The 22,500-nt window shown below is 19.2% G+C and overlaps 10 protein-coding genes across 10 annotated transcripts; 8 read left to right on the forward strand and 2 right to left on the reverse strand.

Moving 5' to 3' along the window:
- Positions 1 to 3,164: 3,164 nt before the first annotated feature.
- DDB_G0278385 (hypothetical protein) lies at positions 3,165 to 3,401 on the forward strand (the record flags this gene model as incomplete). Its single annotated transcript, XM_637242.1, has 1 exon — positions 3,165 to 3,401. The coding sequence occupies one exon, from the start codon at positions 3,165 to 3,167 to the stop codon at positions 3,399 to 3,401; it is 237 nt and encodes a 78-aa protein (XP_642334.1).
- Positions 3,402 to 3,782: 381 nt separating this feature from the next.
- On the reverse strand, positions 3,783 to 4,880 carry bloc1s2 (biogenesis of lysosome-related organelles complex-1, subunit 2; the record flags this gene model as incomplete). Its single annotated transcript, XM_637243.1, has 4 exons — positions 3,783 to 4,072; positions 4,251 to 4,370; positions 4,508 to 4,808; positions 4,863 to 4,880. 4 exons carry the CDS (start codon positions 4,878 to 4,880, stop codon positions 3,783 to 3,785), a joined length of 729 nt encoding a protein of 242 aa, XP_642335.1.
- A 2,182-nt stretch (positions 4,881 to 7,062) lies between these two features.
- Positions 7,063 to 7,780, forward strand: rsmF (small GTPase; the record flags this gene model as incomplete). The annotated part of the gene is made up of 2 exons (XM_637244.1): positions 7,063 to 7,108; positions 7,200 to 7,780. 2 exons carry the CDS (start codon positions 7,063 to 7,065, stop codon positions 7,778 to 7,780), a joined length of 627 nt encoding a protein of 208 aa, XP_642336.1.
- A 431-nt stretch (positions 7,781 to 8,211) lies between these two features.
- DDB_G0278391 (hypothetical protein) lies at positions 8,212 to 8,838 on the forward strand (the record flags this gene model as incomplete). Its single annotated transcript, XM_637245.2, has 1 exon — positions 8,212 to 8,838. The coding sequence occupies one exon, from the start codon at positions 8,212 to 8,214 to the stop codon at positions 8,836 to 8,838; it is 627 nt and encodes a 208-aa protein (XP_642337.2).
- Positions 8,839 to 9,758: 920 nt separating this feature from the next.
- DDB_G0278393 (immunoglobulin E-set domain-containing protein) lies at positions 9,759 to 11,252 on the forward strand (the record flags this gene model as incomplete). The annotated part of the gene is made up of 1 exon (XM_637246.1): positions 9,759 to 11,252. One exon carries the CDS (start codon positions 9,759 to 9,761, stop codon positions 11,250 to 11,252), a length of 1,494 nt encoding a protein of 497 aa, XP_642338.1.
- Positions 11,253 to 11,626: 374 nt separating this feature from the next.
- Positions 11,627 to 13,689, reverse strand: DDB_G0278395 (hypothetical protein; the record flags this gene model as incomplete). The annotated part of the gene is made up of 3 exons (XM_637247.1): positions 11,627 to 11,882; positions 11,969 to 13,427; positions 13,638 to 13,689. The coding sequence occupies 3 exons, from the start codon at positions 13,687 to 13,689 to the stop codon at positions 11,627 to 11,629; spliced, it is 1,767 nt and encodes a 588-aa protein (XP_642339.1).
- A 581-nt stretch (positions 13,690 to 14,270) lies between these two features.
- Positions 14,271 to 14,723, forward strand: DDB_G0278399 (hypothetical protein; the record flags this gene model as incomplete). The annotated part of the gene is made up of 1 exon (XM_637249.1): positions 14,271 to 14,723. The coding sequence occupies one exon, from the start codon at positions 14,271 to 14,273 to the stop codon at positions 14,721 to 14,723; it is 453 nt and encodes a 150-aa protein (XP_642341.1).
- Positions 14,724 to 15,086: 363 nt separating this feature from the next.
- DDB_G0278401 (hypothetical protein) lies at positions 15,087 to 16,501 on the forward strand (the record flags this gene model as incomplete). Its single annotated transcript, XM_637250.1, has 3 exons — positions 15,087 to 15,484; positions 15,674 to 16,201; positions 16,414 to 16,501. 3 exons carry the CDS (start codon positions 15,087 to 15,089, stop codon positions 16,499 to 16,501), a joined length of 1,014 nt encoding a protein of 337 aa, XP_642342.1.
- A 1,172-nt stretch (positions 16,502 to 17,673) lies between these two features.
- rsmH (small GTPase) lies at positions 17,674 to 18,584 on the forward strand (the record flags this gene model as incomplete). The annotated part of the gene is made up of 2 exons (XM_637251.1): positions 17,674 to 17,902; positions 17,995 to 18,584. 2 exons carry the CDS (start codon positions 17,674 to 17,676, stop codon positions 18,582 to 18,584), a joined length of 819 nt encoding a protein of 272 aa, XP_642343.1.
- Positions 18,585 to 19,188: 604 nt separating this feature from the next.
- Positions 19,189 to 21,540, forward strand: DDB_G0278681 (hypothetical protein; the record flags this gene model as incomplete). Its single annotated transcript, XM_637252.1, has 4 exons — positions 19,189 to 19,275; positions 19,322 to 19,353; positions 19,426 to 21,060; positions 21,204 to 21,540. 4 exons carry the CDS (start codon positions 19,189 to 19,191, stop codon positions 21,538 to 21,540), a joined length of 2,091 nt encoding a protein of 696 aa, XP_642344.1.
- Between the last annotated feature and the right edge of the window lie 960 nt (positions 21,541 to 22,500).

The following is a 22,500-nucleotide window of genomic DNA, read 5'->3' on the forward strand; positions in this document are numbered from 1 at the left end:
AATAAATAAATTTAAAAGAGTGTTTAAAAAATATATTATTATTATTATTTTTTTAATGATTTATTTTTTAAAAAAAAAATTATTTTATTAAAAATTTAATTTTATTGGATGTTTATTCTGGCAATTTATACTTGTTTTCCAAAAATATATATAGTATTAAGAAATAGAACTACCAATTTTTGGTGATATCAGCTTTTTATCTGTTTTCTCCACTCTGGGTAAAAATACGCATTTTTTTTATAATTTTAAAAAAAAGTGTCTCTTTGTGGAATAAAAAGCATTATACTAAAATTAAAAAAAGTTAATTAAAATGAAAAAAACAAATCAATCAGTTTACATCCCAACTTTTAAAAATTAACTTTGATCGTTGCAATTTTTAATTTTTTTTTTTTTTTTTTTTTAATATTATTTTTTTTTTTTTTTTTTTTTAATCATTTGTTTTTTTAAAATTATTATTTTTTTTTTTTTTTTTTATTGTTTTTTAATTCATTTGTTTTTTAAAATTATTATTTTTATCATTTAAAAAAATTTTTTTAAAAAAAAAACTATTTAAACAAAAAAATAGGAAACATAACTATTTATGGTATCAACAAGTACAGATTCATTAAAACAAATAAAAAAATTATTTTTAATTGAAAAAAAAAAAGATTTAAATAATTAAAATCTACTGTTTTTAAAATAAACTTGATAATGATTCAAATAATTTATTTAAAAATAAAATAAAAAAATTAAATGAATTAATTTATTATATGTTAAATTAAAAATGTATTTTTCATATTAATAATAACAATTAATTATTAATTGTTTAATTTATTTTTTTTTTAAAAAAAAAAAAAAAACACCCTATGCATATATTAAAATTATGATAAATGAGATATTCATGATTTAATTACTTTATATTATTATTATTATTATTATTATTATCACTCAGTGCGATTTTTTTTTAATCTCTAACCCACCACCATATTTTTTTGATTCTACCTATTTATTTTGAATTTAAATATTTTATTTTTTTTAAAAAAAAAAAACAATTAAAAAAATTTTTTTTTTTGAAATAATATATATAGTGAGCCATTTCCATATTTGTTTTTTAAAACTTTTTTTTAAAATTTCTTTTAAATTTGTGGTTAAAGTGTGATGTTTTTTTTGTACATAATGAATTATATATTAAAAAAAAAAAAAAAAAAAACCAATCAAAAATAACAATAAAATTTTATGACCAAAATCTACAAAAAAAAAAAAAAGTTCTTACTTGCAAAATTTTTATATTTATTTATTATTTTTTTTATTTTTTTTATTTATTTGTTTTATTTTTTTTTGTTTTTTTTATTTTTTTTTTAAAAATAATTTATAAACATACCACCAACAAAATTACAGTGGTACACCACCCAATTTCATTGGGATTGTTTATTTAATTTTTTGAGGTGGTAATTATTGTAGTTGCAATATTGCTACTGCAATTTTTGATTTTGAAAAATTAAGGGGTGGTAACACATTGTTTTATTGTATTTTGTTCTATTTTGTGTTGTTGTTGTTGTTGTAATAAAAATTAATTAATTCAAAAAATTAGTTTTCTTATTATCCATGTGAAAAAGACCCCATTTATTAAAAAAACTACTTTTTTTATACATATTTGTTAAATTGTTTTTTTGGTTGAATAGATAATCATACCTTTTTTGTTAAAATTTAAAATTTTAACCACAAATAATAATAAAAAAAATAAAATATAAGAAAAAAACCTTTTGAAAATCAAAAACCTAAACCTTTTTTTTTTGTGAATCTACAAAATTTTTTAACCCAAACTCACACCAATACAACGCCTACACAATCACCAATAGAAGTAATAATTGCCATCACCACTATAATTTTAGTGCGATAGTATTGGTAATACCCTACTCCAAAATCAAATTTTTTTTTTTTTTTTTTGATGATCATAACAATAAATTGTTTTCAATTACTAAGAAAATGTGTGTGAGTGTGGGAGAGTGTGTTAGATATAAATTTTTTTTTTCTTCAATTTTATTTTTAATTTTTATTTTTTTTTTTTTTTTGGGATTGTGGTGTATTAATTTGGATTAATAGAGCGAGAAAAAAATAAAAAAAAAGAAAATGGAAAATTTGTTTTTTGTTAACATAAAAATTGAGTGGGGTTTTTTTATTAGTGTGTATTCTCAAACATTTTGATTTTAAAGGAATCACAAATAACAGATACTATTTTTTATAATAAAACAGCAATACTACTACTACTTTTATTCATTCCTTTAGATGAAAGAAAAAAAAATAATAATAATAATGTTTTAGTGTGTAAATAATTGTAGATTTACAATCTCTAACTATAAATTATAATTTTTTTTTTATTTTATTTTATTTTTTATTTAAATACATATTCCAAATACGCAACACACCACCCTAAACCCCACTTAACCACATTAGTTTTTATCTTTCTTTAGGAAAAAAGTGTGGTAATAGCTTTAATTGTGAAAAAAGTTAGAAGTGTTGAAATCAAGGAACAATGTTTTTTTTTTTTTTTTTTTTTTTTTTTTGTTGTTGTTGTTGTAGTTATTCTTGTTGTTTTTTTTTTTTTTTTTTTGTTGTTAAATGGTAGTAGTTTTGGTGTTGATATCTTTATAGTTGTTATTGTTGATTATGGTATACAAATATGCAGGTGAGGAGAGAGAGGTGTGGTTTAAAAAAAAAATTTATCATTTCCACTTAACCACCCAATCATTGATGGTGATGATATTAATTTTTTTGATTTTGGAAAAAAAAAAAAAAATTATAAAAATAATTTAATTTTTTAAATAATAATAAAAAAAAAAAATAAAAAAATAAAAAAAAACACTCCTTTTAAAAAAATAATTTACTATAAATAATCATCAAAAAAGAATATTTTTAATCATTCACAAATTAATTCAAACCAATTAACAAATAAAAATAAAAAAATTAAACACAAATAATAATAACAATAATATTTATTTTTTATTTTAATTTTTCTAAACATATACCAATTATAATTATATTTTTTTTATTATAAATAAAATAAAAAAAAAAAAAAAAAAAAATTTTTTTATTTCCAAATCACAAAATCAATTTTAAAAAAATAATTTACTAAATACTTTTTTTTCTAAAAAAAACTTTACTTAAAAAAACTTCAAAAACTAAAAATGGAATCTAAAAGTGAAATTAATTTTATCTTAAATAAAACCAAAGTTCCACCAGTCATTTTCGGAGGAATCTTTTCAACATTTGGAGTTGATAAAAATATGGATTATTATTATAACTATAGTGATTACCAAAATAAAAATAATAATAATAATGATAGAAACTATACAAAAAATAATAAAATAATCAATAGTTGTCAAACTGTTCAATGTAATAATTTATCATACTTATTACACTAAAATTAAAAAAAAAAAAAAAAAAAAAAAAAAAAAAAAAAAAAAAAAAAAAAAAAAAAATAATAATATAAATGAAAAAAAAAAAAAAAAAAGATCAACTTTAAAATTCCAATCAATTCCAAAAAGTGTATTTTTTTTTTTTTTACTGCCATGTGAAGATCCTAATCTTGCTTTGTAAATAAAGAAATATAAAAAAAAAAAAAAAAAATATGGATTGTACATAACTAATATCATCAACTGATATATATATATAAGAAATACGCCAAAACGATACTCTAAGAGTAAAATTAAAAATTTTAATAAAAATAAATTTATAATTTAAAATAAGAATTTCTTTTTTTTTTTTTTTTTTCATTATATATACAATATTAAAATCAAAAGTTTTTATTTATTTTCTATATTTTCTTGAGGCTTAGTTTCTGTTGATACTTGAGATGGTTGTTGTGCTGGTTGTGTTGGTTGTGTTGGTTGTGCTGGTTGTGCTGGTTGTTGTTGTGGTATTGGTTGTGGTGGTTGAATTTGTTTAGTTGGAAGTAAAGAACTTTTATCAATATTTTTAACTTTTTGTTCCAATCTTTTAGTATATTCATCTAATAATTGTACTGTTTTCTCTAAATCGGTTACATTTTTATCAAGTTCATTAATTTTATCGAAATATGGTTGAAATTCTTCATCTTTAAAATAAAAGAAGAAAAAAAAAAAGGAGATTAATATTATTTTGTTATTGCTGTAAAATAATAATAATAATAATAATAATAATAATAATAATAATAATAATAATAATAATAATAATAATAATAATAATAATAATAATAATAATAATAATAATAATAATAATAATAGTAATAATACATTTGATCTTTAAATCACCCATAAAAACGGATAAACCTTTAGTTACATTTGTCATATCTTGGTATTTTGATGATGTTATATTGTTCATTTGAATTAAAAGGTTATAATCTGATACAGTAGCTAAATATATATACATACATACATACATTCATACAGATAGAGAAGAGAGGAATTATAATATTAGTATAATATAAATATTAAATCAAAATAGTTAAATAGTTTAATATATATTTATATTTTTTTATTGCTTTACATACTTGCTAATTCACTTTTAATATATGAAGATACTTTTGTAAACATCTCTTTAGTAGAATTTTGAAGGTCTTCTGTGACTGGTAATATTGGTTTAACTATATCATTTGATGCTTTTTGTGAGAATGTATCTATATTGTTATTGTTGGTATTGTTATTATTATTATGATTGTTGTTGTTGTTGTTGTTGTTGTTGTTGTTGTTGTTGTTGTTGTTGTTGTTGTTGTTGTTGTTGTTGTTGTTGTTGTTGTTGTTGTTGTTGTTGTTGTTGCTTGTGTTATTTGGAGTAGTTTCGCTCATGTTGATCTATTTGTTTGCTTAATTTTAAAAAATAAAAAAAATAAAAAAAATAAAAAAAACTTCAACTGATTTTTTCATTTTTTTTTTTTTATTTTTATTTTTATTTTGGATATTATTATTTTTCTTTTTTTTTTTTTTTTTTTTTGGGAGCTTTGAAATAAATTTTAATAATTAAATATATATATATATTTTCTTGAAAATAAAAAAAGTTTAAAGGAGAATGGTTGGAGACTTTTATTTATATATATTATTAATAAAATAATAAATATTTATAAAATAAAATTTTTTTTTTTTTTTTTTTTTTTTATTAATATAGCTTTTTTTTTTTTTTTTAAAAAAAAATTAAACTTATCAAGTATATTAATTACTAATCTAGCAATAATAAATCAAAAATAAAACAGTAATTTAAATCAATAAATTTTATCACCAATCCAATCAAATCCAATCAAATCCATTAAATCAAATCAAATCAATCAAATCAAATCAATATTTAAAATATCCCAATAAAATTAAAGATGAATCTGGGAGAAAATAATAAAATAAAGAATATTGATTATTTTAACTTTTTTTTTAAGTAAATCTTTTATTATTTTTTAGATTTTTTTCTTTTTCCTTTTTTTTTTTTTTTTTTTTTGTTTTGTTTTTTTTTTTTTAAATATATAAAAATTATAATTCAAATATTATTTTGTACTGTGGAATTTTTTTTAATTATTTGTATCCTTTGTCCTCTTTTTTAGGTTCTTTTAAGTTAGTTTTTTTTTTTTATTATTTTATTTTTTTTTTTTTTATTTTGTTAGTTTAATTTTAGAATTAAAATAAAAAAAAGAAAAAAAAAAAAGAAAAAAAAAAAGAATTAATATAAATATTGAAATTATACCATTGTTCAAAGAAAATATGATTTAATTTCAATAGAAAAATAACAACAACAAATTTTTAACCAAATTAAATTTAAATGATTCAAATAAAACATCCACGTACCCAATAATAATAAAAAAATTAAATAAATGAGAGAAAAAAAAAAAAAAAAAAAGAGAGAAAAAAAAAAATAAACGAAAAAAGAAAATAATATAATGATGATGATGAATAAATTTTATATACCTTTTCATAAATCGTAAAGTTTTAATTTTTTGTATATAAATCTATTTAATGGGGGGGTGCGAAAATTAATTATTATTATTTTTTTTTTTTTTTTTTTTGGGAGAGAAAAACCCACATTTTTTTATTTTTATAAATTCTTCACTCAAATGTGGTGAATTATATGGTTAGATATATAAAAAAAAATTAAGTAATAAATATCCCAATATAAAGATTGTTCCAAATTACAAAAAAAAATTTATTTATTTTAATTTTAATTTTTTTTTTTTTTTTTTTTAAAATGATGTTTTTATAGATATATAATACGCGGTATTTATAATTTAAAATTTTATAACAGATTTTTCACTCACTATCACCCTCATTTTTTTAAAATTACATTATTTTAACCCACTTTCAAACACCCCAAACCTATACATCTCACTATTATCATACATATCCACGCTTAACAATGATTTAAAATCTTTTTTTTTTTTTTTTTTTTTTTTTTTATTATTTAATTATTTTTTCCTTTTTTATTTTTAATTATTTTTTAATTATTTATATAAATTTTTTTTTTTATTTTTTTGAATATATTCAACAAGAACTAACACATATATTTTTTTTATTATATTATAATTTTATTTTAAATGGTTTTTTTTTTTTTTAAAAAATAAAAAAAATTTATCAATTCAATTCTTTTAATCGAATAAGTTAGATTTATATTAATAAATATTTATTTTTAACTTAACCCATTTTTTTTTTTTAATCATACACACTCCCAATATTTTTTTTATTATTTTAAATTATTTGTTTAAAAAAAAAAAAAAAATTTGTGGGTTTTTTTTTTTTTTTTTTTTTTCTTTTTTCTTTGTGTAAATAGCATTTAAATTTAAAATTTTTTAATTTATCTTTTGTAGAAATAAAATTAAAAACACTCATCTTTGTTAAATCATTAAAAAAAAATATATATATTTATTTTATATTATTTTTTTATTTTATTTTTAAATCATTAAAAAAAAAAAAAAAAAAAAAAAAATTTTTACTTTCCTTTTTTACTATTTAATTCAATTCTCAATTTTATTTTTATTTTTTATTTTTTTTATTATCTAAATTAAATTTAACAAATCAAAAAAAAAAAAAAAAAAAAAATCAAAAGAACAAGTATACATATAAATAATTTTTAAAAATGAGTAAAAAATTAAATATTTGTTTTTTAGGTGCATCAGAAGTTGGTATGTATAAAAAAAAAAAAAACAAATAAATAAATTAGTTTTATTAATTTAATTTTTATACTTTTTTTTTTCATTTTATTTTTTTTTTTAGGAAAATCAAGTTTAATAAGCTCATTCCAAAATTCATATTTTGATGAAAGTCAAACTTATGTACCAACAATTGAAAATAAATCATCGAAATTATATACCTATAAACAATTATATACAATTAATAATTATGACACAAGTGGTTCCATAGAGTGTAATTGTATTATACCACAAACCATTAAACAATGTGAAGCATTTGTTATAGTTTATTCATTAACCGATAGAAATTCATGCGACTCGATAACCATGTACATAGAAATGATAAAAAACTGTTTTAAATATTTAAAAGGTTGTGACAATGTTCCAATAATATTAGTTGGTAATAAAGTCGATGGCGATAATAATAAAAATTTGGCTTTCACTGAAACCGAAATTCAAGAACTTTCAAAATATATTAATTTACCATACATTGAAGCCAGTGCCAAAGATATCCGCTCTGTTCAATCAATTTTTAATCTTTTAATTGATACAATTAACATTAAAGAAAAACAATTAAAAAAACAACAATTAAGATATAAAAAACAATTAAGAAATGAAAATAATAGAAATTTCTTTCATAAATTCTTTGCTTTAAAATTAAAATAACCTTATAATAATTATTATCCTAAATAAACAAAAATATAATAATATAAAAAAAATGAAAAAACAAAAAAAAAAAAAAAAAAAAATAATCCAATAGTTTAAATATTCAAGTAATTTTGGTGAAAAAAAAAAATAAAAAAAAAAAAAAAATAATAAAAAACGAGCTATTTTGCTTAAAATATTATCTTTTGCAAAAAAGGTTATATTTAAGTTTAAACATTAAAAAAAAAAAAAAAAAAACGAGCTATTTTGCTAAAAATATATTATTTGTTTCAAAAATGTTAGATTTAAGAATTAAAAAAAAAAAAATCAAACCTAAAAATTTAATAATTATTATTTTTTTTTTTTTAGTATAAATTAAATTTTTTTTTTTTTATTATTATTATTACTATTCCATACTTAAAATTAATTAAAAATTAAATAAATCAAAAAAAATGAACAGAAAATTAATTTTATTTTTATTAAGTTTTATTTTTATAAATTTTGTAAAATGTGGTTACATTCACATGCAAATGTTTGCTGATGCAGATGGATTATGTAAGGATTTGTTTATTGGAGCTTATGTTTTAGAAGGAGTATGTATTGAAAATGTTATTATGAAATGTTCAACAAATCAAAAATCAGTTTTAGCATATCAGTATGAAAATGATGATTGTTCAGGCCCAATAATTAATCATGAAGAATTAGTAACTGGTGGATGTGTAAATGTTTCATCAAAATTCGAATGTACTGAAGAAATTGATTTACCACAAGACACAAATACAATTATTATAGTTAGTCATAATTCAACCCAAGAAGAATGTCCAGATTATAAACAAGGTTTAGTTAAATTAAGTTATCAGATGACAAATCTATGTTTACCAAATATAATCAAACCAAATCAATTTTCAACTATTCAAACATGTGATGAAACTTCAATAACTCAAACAAATTACCAATCAAGGGATTGTAATCCATCAACTAAAAATCAACCAAACATAAATCCATTGCCAGTAAATGATTGTAAAAACTCTACAAATTATTTATCAACATACCAATTTTGTTATATTCCAAGTTTTTAATTTAAATAAAATTATTTAAATTCATTTTAAATTTAATTTTTTTTTTTTTTTTTTTTTTTAATTCATTTAAAAAAGAAAATATTTTAAATGGTGAATGTATCAAATAGTATTTTAAAGTGGGGTTGTTAGCCTTTAAAGAATTAAATACGAGGTTATTTTTAGAATAAAAATTATTATTTTTAATAACAGGGAAAAAAAAAAAAAAAAAAAAAAAAAAAAAAAAAAAAAAAAAAAAAAACAAAAAAGAATATGATATCAATTTAAATTGTTGAATTTCTTTTAAAAATAATAAAAATAGAACAAAAAAAATATAATAATAACCTTTTTGATTTTGTGGTTAAAATGTGGTGAAAATTATTTGAGGTTAATTTCACAACTGCTTTGTTTAATTTTGGATTTTCACTTTTTTATTTTTTTTTTTTTTTTTGGAATCTCAATATATTTCAGATCCAAATAATTGATTTATATAACTTTTGGTATTTAAAAAAATATGAAAATTTATTTAAAAAAAATAAAAAAAAAAATTAAAAAAATTTTTAAAAAAGTAGGTGCATAACCAACCACACATCAATAAAACCTATTTATAGAATTTCTTTTTTTTTTTTTTTTTTTTTATTTTTATTTTTATTTTTATTTTTATTTTTTTTAAAAATTTCACAATTGTTTTTTTTATTTTTATTTTTATTTTTTTTTTTTATTCAAATATTGTTATTTTATCTTATCAACCAGTTATTTGTGGTTTTACTTTGTTACGGTTTATAAATAAATAAACAAATAAAAATAAAAATAATAAAAATAAAATTTTAAATTAAATATTATTTTTTCATTAGATTTAATATAAAATCTACTACAAAATTTATACATTTTCACATATAAAATAATCATTTAAAAAAAAAAAAAAAAAAAAAAATTTTTTAAAAATGAATAATAAAATTTTAATTTTATTAATAGTTTTAATTTATTTTATAAATTTTATTTATAGCCAAACGTTTTATGTGGAAAGTTCAATGGAACCACCAACTCAAGGTATACCAAATATGGAATTTTATTTATATAATATAGATATTGATAATCAAGATAAAACACCAACGATTACATTTACATCAAGTCAATTGAAAACCTATGGAAGTCGAAAGAATGCTACAACTTTTAATTTTCAAATTCCAAGAGGGTGTGGCAAAGATAATGATATAGTGGTTCAGATAGGCACAGATTCATATCAAATGAAAATATCCTACCAAGCACCAATCATTTCAAGTTGTTCAATAGTGCAAGGTGGTAATAATAATTTAGTGATGTGTGTTGGTGATAATTTCGGAAGCGATGTAGCAAATTTGGATGGCTCAAAAACAATTATCAAATACTCCGATCAAGTTATACCAATAAAAACATTCAACGATTCAAGTATAACCTTTGAAATTCAAGATTATTATTTTAGTGATTATATAAATATTGATGTTTGTAATGTATCGATTGCAACCAACTATCTTATAAACATTGATCCAATTTTTAAAAGTTATTCACTACCAATACCATTACATAAATCAAATGAAATAGTTGATATAATTGGTATTCATTTTTCACCAACTTTATCAAATTCTTCATTAAATTGTAACAGTAGTAGTAGTAGTAGTAGTAGTGATGGTAGTAGTACAAATTTAACACCAATAATTTGTAAATTTGAAAATTCATTAAAATTTTCATGTAATTTATCAATAGTTAATAGTAAAATTAAAGCATGTAGCATTTTAGTAAATAATATAATTCAAGATACATTTAATATAATTTATAGTGAACCAATCATTGAAAGAGTAACTTCAATTTATTCTTATGAAAATGGTAATATCACCATATATGGTACAGATTTTTATGAACCAATTCAATTTGTTAAAATTGGTAACTTAGATTGTTTAAATCCAAATTTAACTAATAACCACTACGATGATGATGATGGTGATGATGATGATGACGACAATGACAAAAACTCCAAATCATATATAACTTGTCAATTATTAGCTTTACCAGATGATTATAATATAAATTTCAATGTAAATATTAATGTAACAGTAAAATCTGATGGATTAATTGGAATTTATCAATCATTCCGTTATTTAGATAAAATTAGTCAAGGTAGTGATAATCATGATCAAGATGATAAATTGAAATGGATGATACCTGTTATTATAATTCCAATCTTTTTTGGAATGTTAACAATTTTCATACCTTTTATTTTATGTAAAAATAAATCAACAATGACTGCTTTCAATAATTGTTGTATGAGAAGGTTTAAAGATCCAACAAAATCAAAACGTAATAGTAATGGTATGGTTTCTTCAAAAATTCCAAATAATAATACTACAAAATCAATTTCTGATGTTAATATTCATGGTAATTTAGCAAATTATGATGATTAAAAAAAAAAAAAAAAAAAAAAAAAAAAAAAAAATCAAAAAAAAAAACAAATAATAATAATAATAAATCCGTATATAAATATATAAAAATATAAAAAACACAACACATCATTTAAAACATATGTAAAAGTATATATATAACTTCTATAATTATAAAATCCAACTACTTTCCAACAATAATAATTATTGTAAATATATAAAATGTAATATAATTAAATATTTTTTTTTTAAAAAAAAAAAAAAAGGCATAAAATAAAAAAAAAAAAAAAAAAACTTTTAACAATTATAATTTATAATTGTAATCAATATTATTGTATTGATTTACATTTCTGTAATGATTTTTATTTTTATTGTTGTTATTTTTTTTTTTTTTTTTTTTAATTATAATTATTTTTAATTTCAAATCTAACTAAAATATTTGTAATGATATCAGAATGAGGATTATCTGTGAGTGCAATTTGAGCAAGAGTAGTTTCAAAAGGTAATAGAATTGGTAAATTATAAGATTCCTTTGAAAGACGTGATAATAAACTTGCTGCTCTTTTTGAAATTTCTGCATTCTCTCCAGTTGGTTTATGTGTTAATAAATTAATTAAATGTCTAACTAATCCTGGATAATGACAAATTGTAATTCTAAATATATGTATAAAAATAAAATAGTTAGAATAGTTTTTAATTATATATACATATATTTTTTTTTTTTAAAAATTTTCACATACCTTAATTTTTGAGAAGATTTTGAGAGTGTTGATAAAATTTGAATTGATAATAATTGAATTGATTGATGTGAATGACTTAAAAGTTCTACAACTCTACTAATTAAATTTGGATGTTTTTCAAAGACTTTCTTTGGATTTTTAATTGTAAAAGTTTCAATTACTGAAGAAGTTAGAGTTTGGAATGTTGGTGGTGTTGATGTAGATTGTAAAGTTTCATTGTTATTTGTTGTTGTTGTTGTTGTAGTTGTAGTTGTAGGAAATGGTGGTGATGTAACATTTGATGATGATGATGATGATGATGTTTGTGGTAATGGTGAAGATACTGCATTCGATGTTGAAGATGAGGTAGGTGGTGGTGGTGAATTATTTGAAATTATAAATTGATCATAGATTGGTTTCATTACCAACTCATCCAAAGCATAACGATTTCTCTTTGATTTACAAATATAATCAATGGTTTCGACACATGCCAATAATTCTGAATCATCCTTAAAACAATAGATTGACATCTCTAATATTGATAATAGTTTTTTAGTTAAAATTGAAACTGGTAATTTCTTTAAAACATAAAATTTATTTGATCCATAACACATCTCTCTAACTTGGTCTTTTGAAAATATATTCTTTTCATTTAAACTTTTAACTAAATCTTCATTTTCATTATTATTCTTATTATCATTTGTTGCAGTAGTAGTTGTAGTGGTAGCTGTTGTAGTTGGTGGTGGTGGTGTAGTAATATCCATTAAAGTTTCGTTATCATTTTGTTGAGGTTGTTGTTGTTGTGGTTGAGGTGGTTGTGGTGGTGGTGGTGGTTGTTGTAATGTTAAATATTGAATAATTTTTGAGAAAATTTCAATGATATATCTAGTAATATTTGAATTTAATTGATTGATTGGGTGTAAATTTAAAGAATCGAATGGGTTGAAAGTATTTGGATCAAATGAATTCTGTTTACTTGATAAACTTTTTCTATATGTTAAATAAGAATGTGCAATCTCTAACAATGCTAAAAGTGCAGTTGGATTATTTGCTAAATATTGATCATTTGGTTTTTGGAGTATTGAATTTCTTAAGATTGATACAATTTTTGAAATTAAAATAGTATCATTATTTAAATTTAATTTATAAGTTGTTAATTCTTCTGAATCTTTATCATCATCATCATCATTATTATTACTATTATTATTCTTATTCTCTGGTGTAAATGATACAATAGCATTTAATAATGAATCTAAAATTGAAGGAATTGGAAACATTGTCTCTTTGAAATCCTTTTCAATGCTAATTGAAAAAATTAATTTTTCTTGATAGGATTTTGTTAATAATGAATTCAAAGCAAAGTCAATTTTTTTATCATCTTTTGATAATAAATAATCTACTAATCTAGATAAATATGAATGAACTTGAATTCTCTTATTTAATCTATCTGAATAAAATGGTACTTCTGTTCTTTTAATATCTATTAAAATAATAATAATAATATTATTAATAATAAGAATAATAATAATAATAATAATAAATAACAATAACAATAAATAATAATAATAATAAAAGAGATATTTAAATTATTTTATTAATATTAAATATTAATTATTACTATTTTTTTTTTTTTTTACAAATTGTTTTTTAATTTTTTTTTTTAATTTTTTTTTTTTTTTTAATAACATACAAACTGTATGGCTATATTGCATAGCATAAGGATGATATTGATTCATCTGCATTTTTAATATATAAAATTTAATACACCAAATATTGTGTGGATTTTTTTTTTTTTTTTTTTTAAAATTTGGGACTAATTATCTATAAATAAAAAATTAAAAAATAAATGAAAAAAAAAAAAAAAAGTAATGACCAAAAATTCAAATTTTTTTGAAAAAAAAAATAAAAAAAAAAAAAAAATGAAAAAAAAAAAAAATTAATAAAAAAAGGAAAATGTTTCAGAGAGGCAGGTTTTTTATTATTTTTATTTTTTATTTAAATCTAAGAATTCTTTACAAGAATATTTTATATTATATTGATTATTAATAAGATTGATCGTACATTGAAATTTTTAAAAGTGTGGTAATAGTATTATTTCTATTTGTTTTTTAATATTGTTTTTTTTATTTTTTTTTAACTTGTGTGTTGATTTGTTATTATTTGTTTTTAAAAGTAAGAACATGGAAAAAAAAAAATAAAAAAATAATTACAAAAAAAAAAAAAAAAATTGGTAAATCCAAAAAAAAAAAAAATATATAAAGGGAAATTTTTTTTTTTTTTTATTATTAAATAAATTTAAAAAACTATTTTTTAAGAAAATAAAATGAAATTTATAATTACAATTTTATTATTTGCTTTATTAACCATTAGTTTCAGTTCTGCCTCTGAAGATAGCTTCCAATGTGGTAGATATGCATGTTTACCAGGCCATTCTTGTATTTGTGATAATGGTGTTTATAGATGTGTTTATGTTTGTGAAGAAGTAACAATCGTTCAAACTATTACTGATTCATGGGTTGATAGTGAAAAGAAACCAAGTGTTAAAGTAAATGTTGATGTTATCAATCATACTCATCGTACAATTAAGGATATAGTAATTGCAACTGATGCTCATTTAAATTCCGGTCAAATTTGGGGTGCCCACTTAAATGGTTTCTTATTAGATTTCCCAGATTACGTTTCAATTGCTCCAGGTCAAATTCATTCATTTGGTTATATTAATAGAGGTACTAGTGCTGCTCATCTTTGGGTTCAACATGTTTTCATCTCTGCTTAATTTTTTTTTAAATAAATAAATCATCATTTTTTACAAAAAAAAAAAAAAAAAAAAAAAATATCGATAAGAATTTTCCATTTCCAAAATTAAAAAAAAACAAGAAAAAAATCTTTTTTTTTTTTTAATTTCGGAATTGAAAATTCCAATACCAATTTTTGATGACGTTTGGAATGTTCAGTGCCAAAATTAAGATTTTTTTTTTTTTTTTTTTTTTTTTTTTTTTTTTTTTTTTTTTTTTTTATAAATAAAAAGTTTTTGAATAATATTTTTAATATATTAATATTCTAAAACTTTTTATTAATATATTAATATTATATATTTTAATTTTTTTTTTTTATAAAAGATAATCACAAAATAATATAAATGAAAGTTTTATCTGTTCTTTGTGCTTTATTAATTACAGTTGCAACTGCAAAACAAGAATTATCAGAATCTCAGTATAGAGATGCATTCACTGATTGGATGATCAGTAATCAAAAATCATATAGTTCAAGTGAATTCATAACTCGTTATAATATTTTCAAAACAAATTTTGACTACATCGAGGAATGGAATTCAAAAGGTAGTGAAACAGTTTTGGGTTTAAATAAAATGGCTGATATCACAAATGAAGAATATAGATCATTATACTTAGGTAAACCATTTGATGCCTCATCATTAATTGGTACAAAAGAAGAGATTTTATTTAGTAATAAATTTTCATCAACAGTTGACTGGAGAAAAAAAGGTGCTGTTACCCATGTAAAAAATCAACAATCTTGGTAAGTAAAATTTTTTTTTTTTTTTTTTTTATTTATTCTTACTGGGGTGAACGACGGGATAATTCGTGATTTTACCGAGTTTCGAACCTCAGACTTGCTTTTTTTTTTTTTTTTTTTTTTTTTTTTTTTTTTTTTTTTTTTTTTTTTTTTTTTTGTTACTAATATACTTAATTTCAAAATAATTTTTAGTTCTGGTTGTTGGTCATTTTCAGCTACTGGAGCAACTGAAGGTGCCCATAAACTTGCTAATAATGGTACAAATGAATTGGTTTCATTATCTGAACAAAATTTAATTGATTGTTCAACTCCATTTGGTAATACTGGGTGTAATGGTGGAGTGATAACATATGCATTTGAATATATTATTAGTAATGGGGGTATAGATACAGAGAAATCATATCCATTTGAAGGTACAGATGGAACTTGTCGTTATAAATCTGAAAATTCGGGTGCAACAATTTCATCATATGTAAATGTTACATTTGGTTCAGAAAGTTCATTAGAATCTGCTGTAAATGTTAATCCAGTTGCATGTTCAATTGATGCATCACATAGTAGTTTTCTATTTTATAAATCTGGTATTTATTTTGAACCAGCTTGTTCGAGAACCAACCTTGATCATGGTGTTTTAGTAGTTGGTTATGGTACTGAAAATAGCCAATCACAAGATTCAAGTAGTGAACCAAATCATTCAAATTATTGGATTGCTAAAAACTCGTAAGTTTTAAAACATTTATTATTCAATAATTTTAAAATATTAAATTATTATTATTTTCTAACCACATAATTTTTTAATTTTTATTATTATAATCTCAATAGTTGGGGAAATGAGTAAGTATTTTATAATATTTAAAATTACAATTATATAATTTTAATTTTTAATATTTCACTAACAACAATAAAAATATATTTTTAAATTTATATTATAGTTGGGGAATAAATGGTTATATTTTAATGAGCAAGGATAGAGATAATATGTGTGGAATTTCAACATTAGCATCATTCCCAATTGTATAAAGAAAAAGTAAAATTAATTAAAAAAAAAAAATAGACATAATAAATTACATTAAATACCATCAATCGAAATTCGAAAAATTAAATAAAATTTCTAAATAATTTATAAAAAAAAAAAAAAAAAAAAAAAAAGAAAAAAAAACAAAATTAAATTAATTAATTAATTTTAATACATTTATTTGGTCCTTTTTGAAAAAATTAATAAAAATGTAAAATTAGATCGATAAAATATTTTACAAAAATTAAAAAAAATGAAAAAAATTGTAAAACTAATTAATCTGAATTATAAACAAGGGTGTTGGTAATATTACCCCCACACTAAAAAAAAAATAAAAAATAAAAAATAAAAAATTTTATTTAACAATTTTTTAAAAAAAAAAAAAAAAAACAATTTTGGTATTCCTTTTTTTTCCTTTTTATTTTTTTTTTTTGTACAATAAATATTGTTTGAAGGGATTTTTTTTTTTTTTTTTTTTTTGTATAATATATATTATTTGAATAGAATTTTTTAAAAAATTAAAATTATCATTGTTGATTTTTTTCTTTTTTTTTTTTGAAATATGAAAGTTAAACCTTTAGTGGATAGGTTTTGTTTGTTTTTTTTTTTTTTTTTTATGGTTTTCATTTTAATAATATTGTTACTAAATAATTTAACAAAATTTCAAATTTAAATTTTGCCCAGATATTGAGTACACTTTATAATTAAGGGGGGTGAATGTTAATTATAAATTGAGAAAAACAATGATTGAACTAAAAAATATTTTTTTCAAATTATCTACTAAACTACTAGCAATATTAGAAGAAATGAATGTAAGCGCACAAAAAAAACAAAAATACGAAAAATTTTAATTTTATTACCACAAACACAAACACAAACACAAACACAAATACAAGCACAAACACAAACTCAAACTCAAATAATATTACCACATACAAGCAAACACACGAAAATATTTATTTTTTAAAAAAAATTTGTTAATTGCTGGTTAATTTGTATATTGATAAGTCATTATTTAAAAAATATCCTTTTTCTTTGATTTTTTTTTTTTTTTTTTAAAAAAAAACAAATATGCATTTAAAAAAAAAAATCAATAAAAAAAAGAAAAGAAAGAAAAAAACTTTATTATTTATTTGATCACATATCATAAAAAAAAAAAATAAAAAAAATAAAAACTATGTTTAATATATTTTTAAGTAAATCTAAAGATGTATATAGAGTAACTAGTCATAAAAAGGAGGTTAAAATATGTGTTTTAGGAGATGCAAATGTTGGAAAAACAAATTTTATTAACCAATTCACAAAATCCTCTTTTAATGAAGAATATACACCAACAATTGAAAGTAGACAAAATAAACTTTATAAATTTAATAGAAAACAATTCCAAATACAAATTTATGATACAGGTAATTAATTTTATTTTAATACTTTTATTTTATTTTATTTTTAATTTATTAATTTTTATTTATTTTTTTAATTTTAAAAAAAAAAAAAAAAGCTGGATCAAAAGAATTAAATTTATTTGTATCCGATTCTATTTCACAATGTGAAGGTTTTATTATTGTTTTCTCTTTAAATGATAGAAATTCCATTTTAAAAATACAACATTATAAAACTTTGATTAAAAATATTTTTAAAGATGTTGAAATGCCAATTGTGTTGGTTGGTACGAAAATGGATTTAAAAAAGGAAATTACCATTTCAAAGAATGAATGTAAAATTACTTCAGTTAATAATAATATCCCAAACCTTTTTTATACTTCAGCTAAAAATAAGGAATCTATAATTCCAGTATTTAAAAAATTGGTTGATTTGATTATATCGAAAGAAAAAAAAGTTAAAAAAGAAACAGAGTCAAATAATATAAAAATAAATAACCAAAATAAAATAAAAAAACAACAACAACAACAACAACAACAACAACAACAACAACAACAACAACAACAACAACAACAACAACAACAACAACAACAACAACAACAACAACAACAACAACAACAACAACAACAACAACAACAACAACAACATGTTTTTAAAACAAGATCCAATTCTACTTTAAGAATGAAAAAATATTTAAAATTATTTTAAAATAAAAAAAATAAAAATAATAAAAAATCCCTTAAATAAAAAAAAACTCTTTGAAAAATAAAATTTAAAAAAAGTCGTAAAATTTTGGAAAAGAATGCACGAAAAAGATATTTTCGGTATTATTTTTTTGTGCAGAGTGTCATGATTGCAATCGCATAAAAAAACCACAAATTTAATCAAATATGTTGCTTTAAACTTGAATTAATAATATTTACATTTTTTTTTTTTTTTTTTTTTATTTTAATTAATTAATAGTTGTTTTATTTTTATTTTTTTAAAGAATTTTTAGCGTTTTTTTTATCTTTCCAAACCAAAAAAAAAAAAAAAAAAAAAAAAAAAAAAAAAAAAAAAAAAATCAAACTTAGTTGTTTGAGTTTAAATATTTTTTGTCATTCACCTTTTTTTTTTTTTATTATTTTTTTTTTTTTTTATTCAGAGCAAAACACACGATCGGTGAAGTCTTATTTTTATCAAAAAATAAAAAAAAAATAAAAAAAAAAATAAAAAATAAAAAAATAAAAATTTTCTTAATGTTTTTAAATGATCAAAAAATAAAAAAAAAAAATGAAAATTAAATAAAATATATTTTTCTCCAAAAAAAAACATGGTCACTCAAGCCTCTTGGCCTCCAATCTTGGTTGTAAAATTTTTTTTTTTTTTTTTTTTTTTTTTTTTTTTTTTTTTTTTTTTAGTATTTTTTTTTTTTTTTTTTTTTTTTTTTTTTAATCATTTTACAGACAATGAGTAATGTCTTTAAAATATTAAACAGGTAAAAATTTAAATAGTAAAAAATAAAATTTAATTAAAAAAAAAAAAAAAAAATAAAACTATTAATGTAAAGTTTCATTTTTTCATTTTATTTAATAAAATTTTTTTTGATGGGATATAATTATTTTAGAGATGATTTCGAAAATGAAGATGAAAAACCAAATAAAGATATAAAAAAAGAAACAAAAAAAATCAGTAAAATTAGTGATCTTTTAAATTCAGAAAATGACAATGAAAATGTAATACCATCACTAAATCCCAACGTTTTTAATAAAATCTCTCCACTCCAACCAACTAATACCTGGACTTTAAGTCCCCCCATTTCAAATGAATCAATAGAATTTAATAATAATAATAATAATAATAATAATAATAATAATAAAAATAACAACCAGCAAAATCAAAATCCAACCAACCAAACCGATCAATCAAAAAATTTATACTCTCCATATAAAAAATATATAAAAAAACAAAATATAGATAATTTAGAATTTCCTACCAATCAATTAAATCATAATATAATTAATACTACACCAATTAATAATAATATTAACCAAAATTTTAATAATAATAATAATAATAAAAACATAACTAGCCAAAATTCTACAATTAGAAATTATAGAAGAAGTACTTCTCCAACAAACAATTCAAATGATGTTCCACCAAATTTATATAATCAGAATATAACGACCAACAATAATTTACAGCAAATTAATACTAATAGAAAATCACCAGAAAAACCTTTATTTAACCAAACTGAACTAAGCGATGATGTATTAAACTCAAAACAAACCGAAATTTATAATAATAACAACACCGAAATATTTTCCAGATATCCAAGAAAGCTAAAGAAAAGGGTGTCTTGTGAATACCACCACAAACGATGCCAAGCCTGTCCTACTGATTGCCCTGGTAGAATCTCACACCCTCCTCGTCCCCATCCACCAATAAAAGATAAATTAACAATTGGTTGTAGATCTTGTATGGATTTTTTCAACCATATAGAAAACATCAACAAAACCGATTTAGGAAATAATAATATTGAAAATAATTCATTATTAAATACCTCAACTAATTTTAATATCAACAACAATATTTCCAATAACAATAATAATAATAATAATAATAACAATATAAATAATAATAATAATAATAATACTACTACTACCACTACCACTACGAATAATAATATAAATAATAATAATAATACTACCACTACCACTATGAATAATAATAATAATAATAATAATAATAATAATAATAATAATAATAATAATAATAATAATAATAATAATAATAATAATAATAATAATAATAATAATAATAATAATAATAATAATAATAATAATAATAATAATTTTCATAATAATAATAATAACCAATGCAATTGTATCAATTGTTTAAAAAATAAAAACTACTCAGCTCAAACTAATATTAACAATTCAACCACTGTTCAATTTGATGAGAATTTATCATCTAATCAAAGTAATTCATTATCCCAATATAGTGATGGAAATATTGGTCCTTCAAGTCCTCGATCAATCAATAATTCTCAAAATGAAAACCAAGAAAGCAATATTCCTTTTAGTTTCAATAGAATCAACTCTCCAATTTCAACTACTACTAACCTTGAACCGTGTAGGATGCCTATGTGTATAGTTTGTAAAAATGGGGCGCCACCTTCATTTTCTTATGTGAAACCATATTGGTAAGTTTTTAATTTCCCCCAATTTTTTTTTATTATTACTATTTATTTTTTTTATTTTTTTTTAAAAAAACCAATCAAATAATATTGTTTTAGTTTCTGACCTTTTTTTTTTATTTTCTTTATTTATATATATTTTTTTAAAGGGCTCACATAATTTATTTAGCATTGTTTGCATTAAACAAAACATCAGACTATTTAGAAAGTACAACTAATTCTGAAAACCAAAATTTTTGTGTTAGATCAAATGGAAATAGATTTTTTAAACTTCAAAGTATTTTCAAATTTGTAGAGGTTCATTGGGACATCATTTGTTTTAAGGATAAAGATTCAAATTGGAAAAAAAAAATTGGTATGACTCTTTCCCATTATCCACAATTATTTGAAAATGGTTTATCAAGTTTCCAAATCTCTGGATATTGGGCTCTAAAAAGTTCAAATTTAAATCCATATTCCATTAATTTTATAAATAATTTTAATTGAAGTTATTAAATCTTAGAGAAAACACAAAAAAAAAATAAAAAAAAAAAAAAATCTATTTTTTTTTTCAATACACAAAGAGAAAACACAAAACTATACCAAAAAAAAAAAAAAAAACAATTTCTTTAAAATATTTTCAAATAACCTGAGAAGAGATATTTAAAAAATTGTAAAAAATTTTATTTTTTTTTATTTTTTTTTTATTCCAAATCTTTCATTTGGTGAAGTTTCAATATTTTCTTAACGTAAATAATTTATTTTTATTTTATTTTTTATTTTTTTTTTTTTTTTTGAAAAAAAAAAAGATCAAACAAAAAAAAGAAATTGTAAAATGACCCAAGAGATAGGTTCTCAATCGTCGATTAAAAATGGTATTTAAAAAATTAAAAAAGAAAAGATTTTATCTCGTTGTTAATGATTCTGTAATTAAAAAAAAATAAAATAAAAAAAAATAAAAAAAAAATAAAAAAAAAAATAAAAAAAAAATAAAAACTTTTTTTTGATTGGGGGTGTTAAAATCTAAAAATAACATTGTTTTTTTTTTTTTTTCAAAATAATTTCAAATTATCAATGCTTTATTATGAAATAGTGTTATATATCTAATAATTTTATTATTTATTTTGATTAAGTGGTTATTTTAGATTTTTAGGAAAATATTTTTATGTTGGTGTCAAAAAGTGTGGTTTGGTTTTTTTTTTTTTTTTTTTTTTTTTTCAAAAAAAAAACAACACATCTGTACCAGCCCTTTTTTTTTTCTTTTTTTTTTTTTTATAATTGCACATAATATTTTCTCAGGTGATTTCAAAACCATATATATTTATACTATTTTTAATAACAAAAGAGTTAAAAATAAATTTGTGGTAATACTCAAATGAGAGAGATATAAAATCATTATAATAACTTTGGTGTTTTTTTTTATTTTTTTTCTTTTAATTTTTTTTTTTATTTTTTATTTTTTTTATT

This window comes from Dictyostelium discoideum, assembly GCF_000004695.1.
Source record: "Dictyostelium discoideum AX4 chromosome 3 chromosome, whole genome shotgun sequence".
Lineage (NCBI taxonomy): Eukaryota > Evosea > Eumycetozoa > Dictyosteliales > Dictyosteliaceae > Dictyostelium > Dictyostelium discoideum.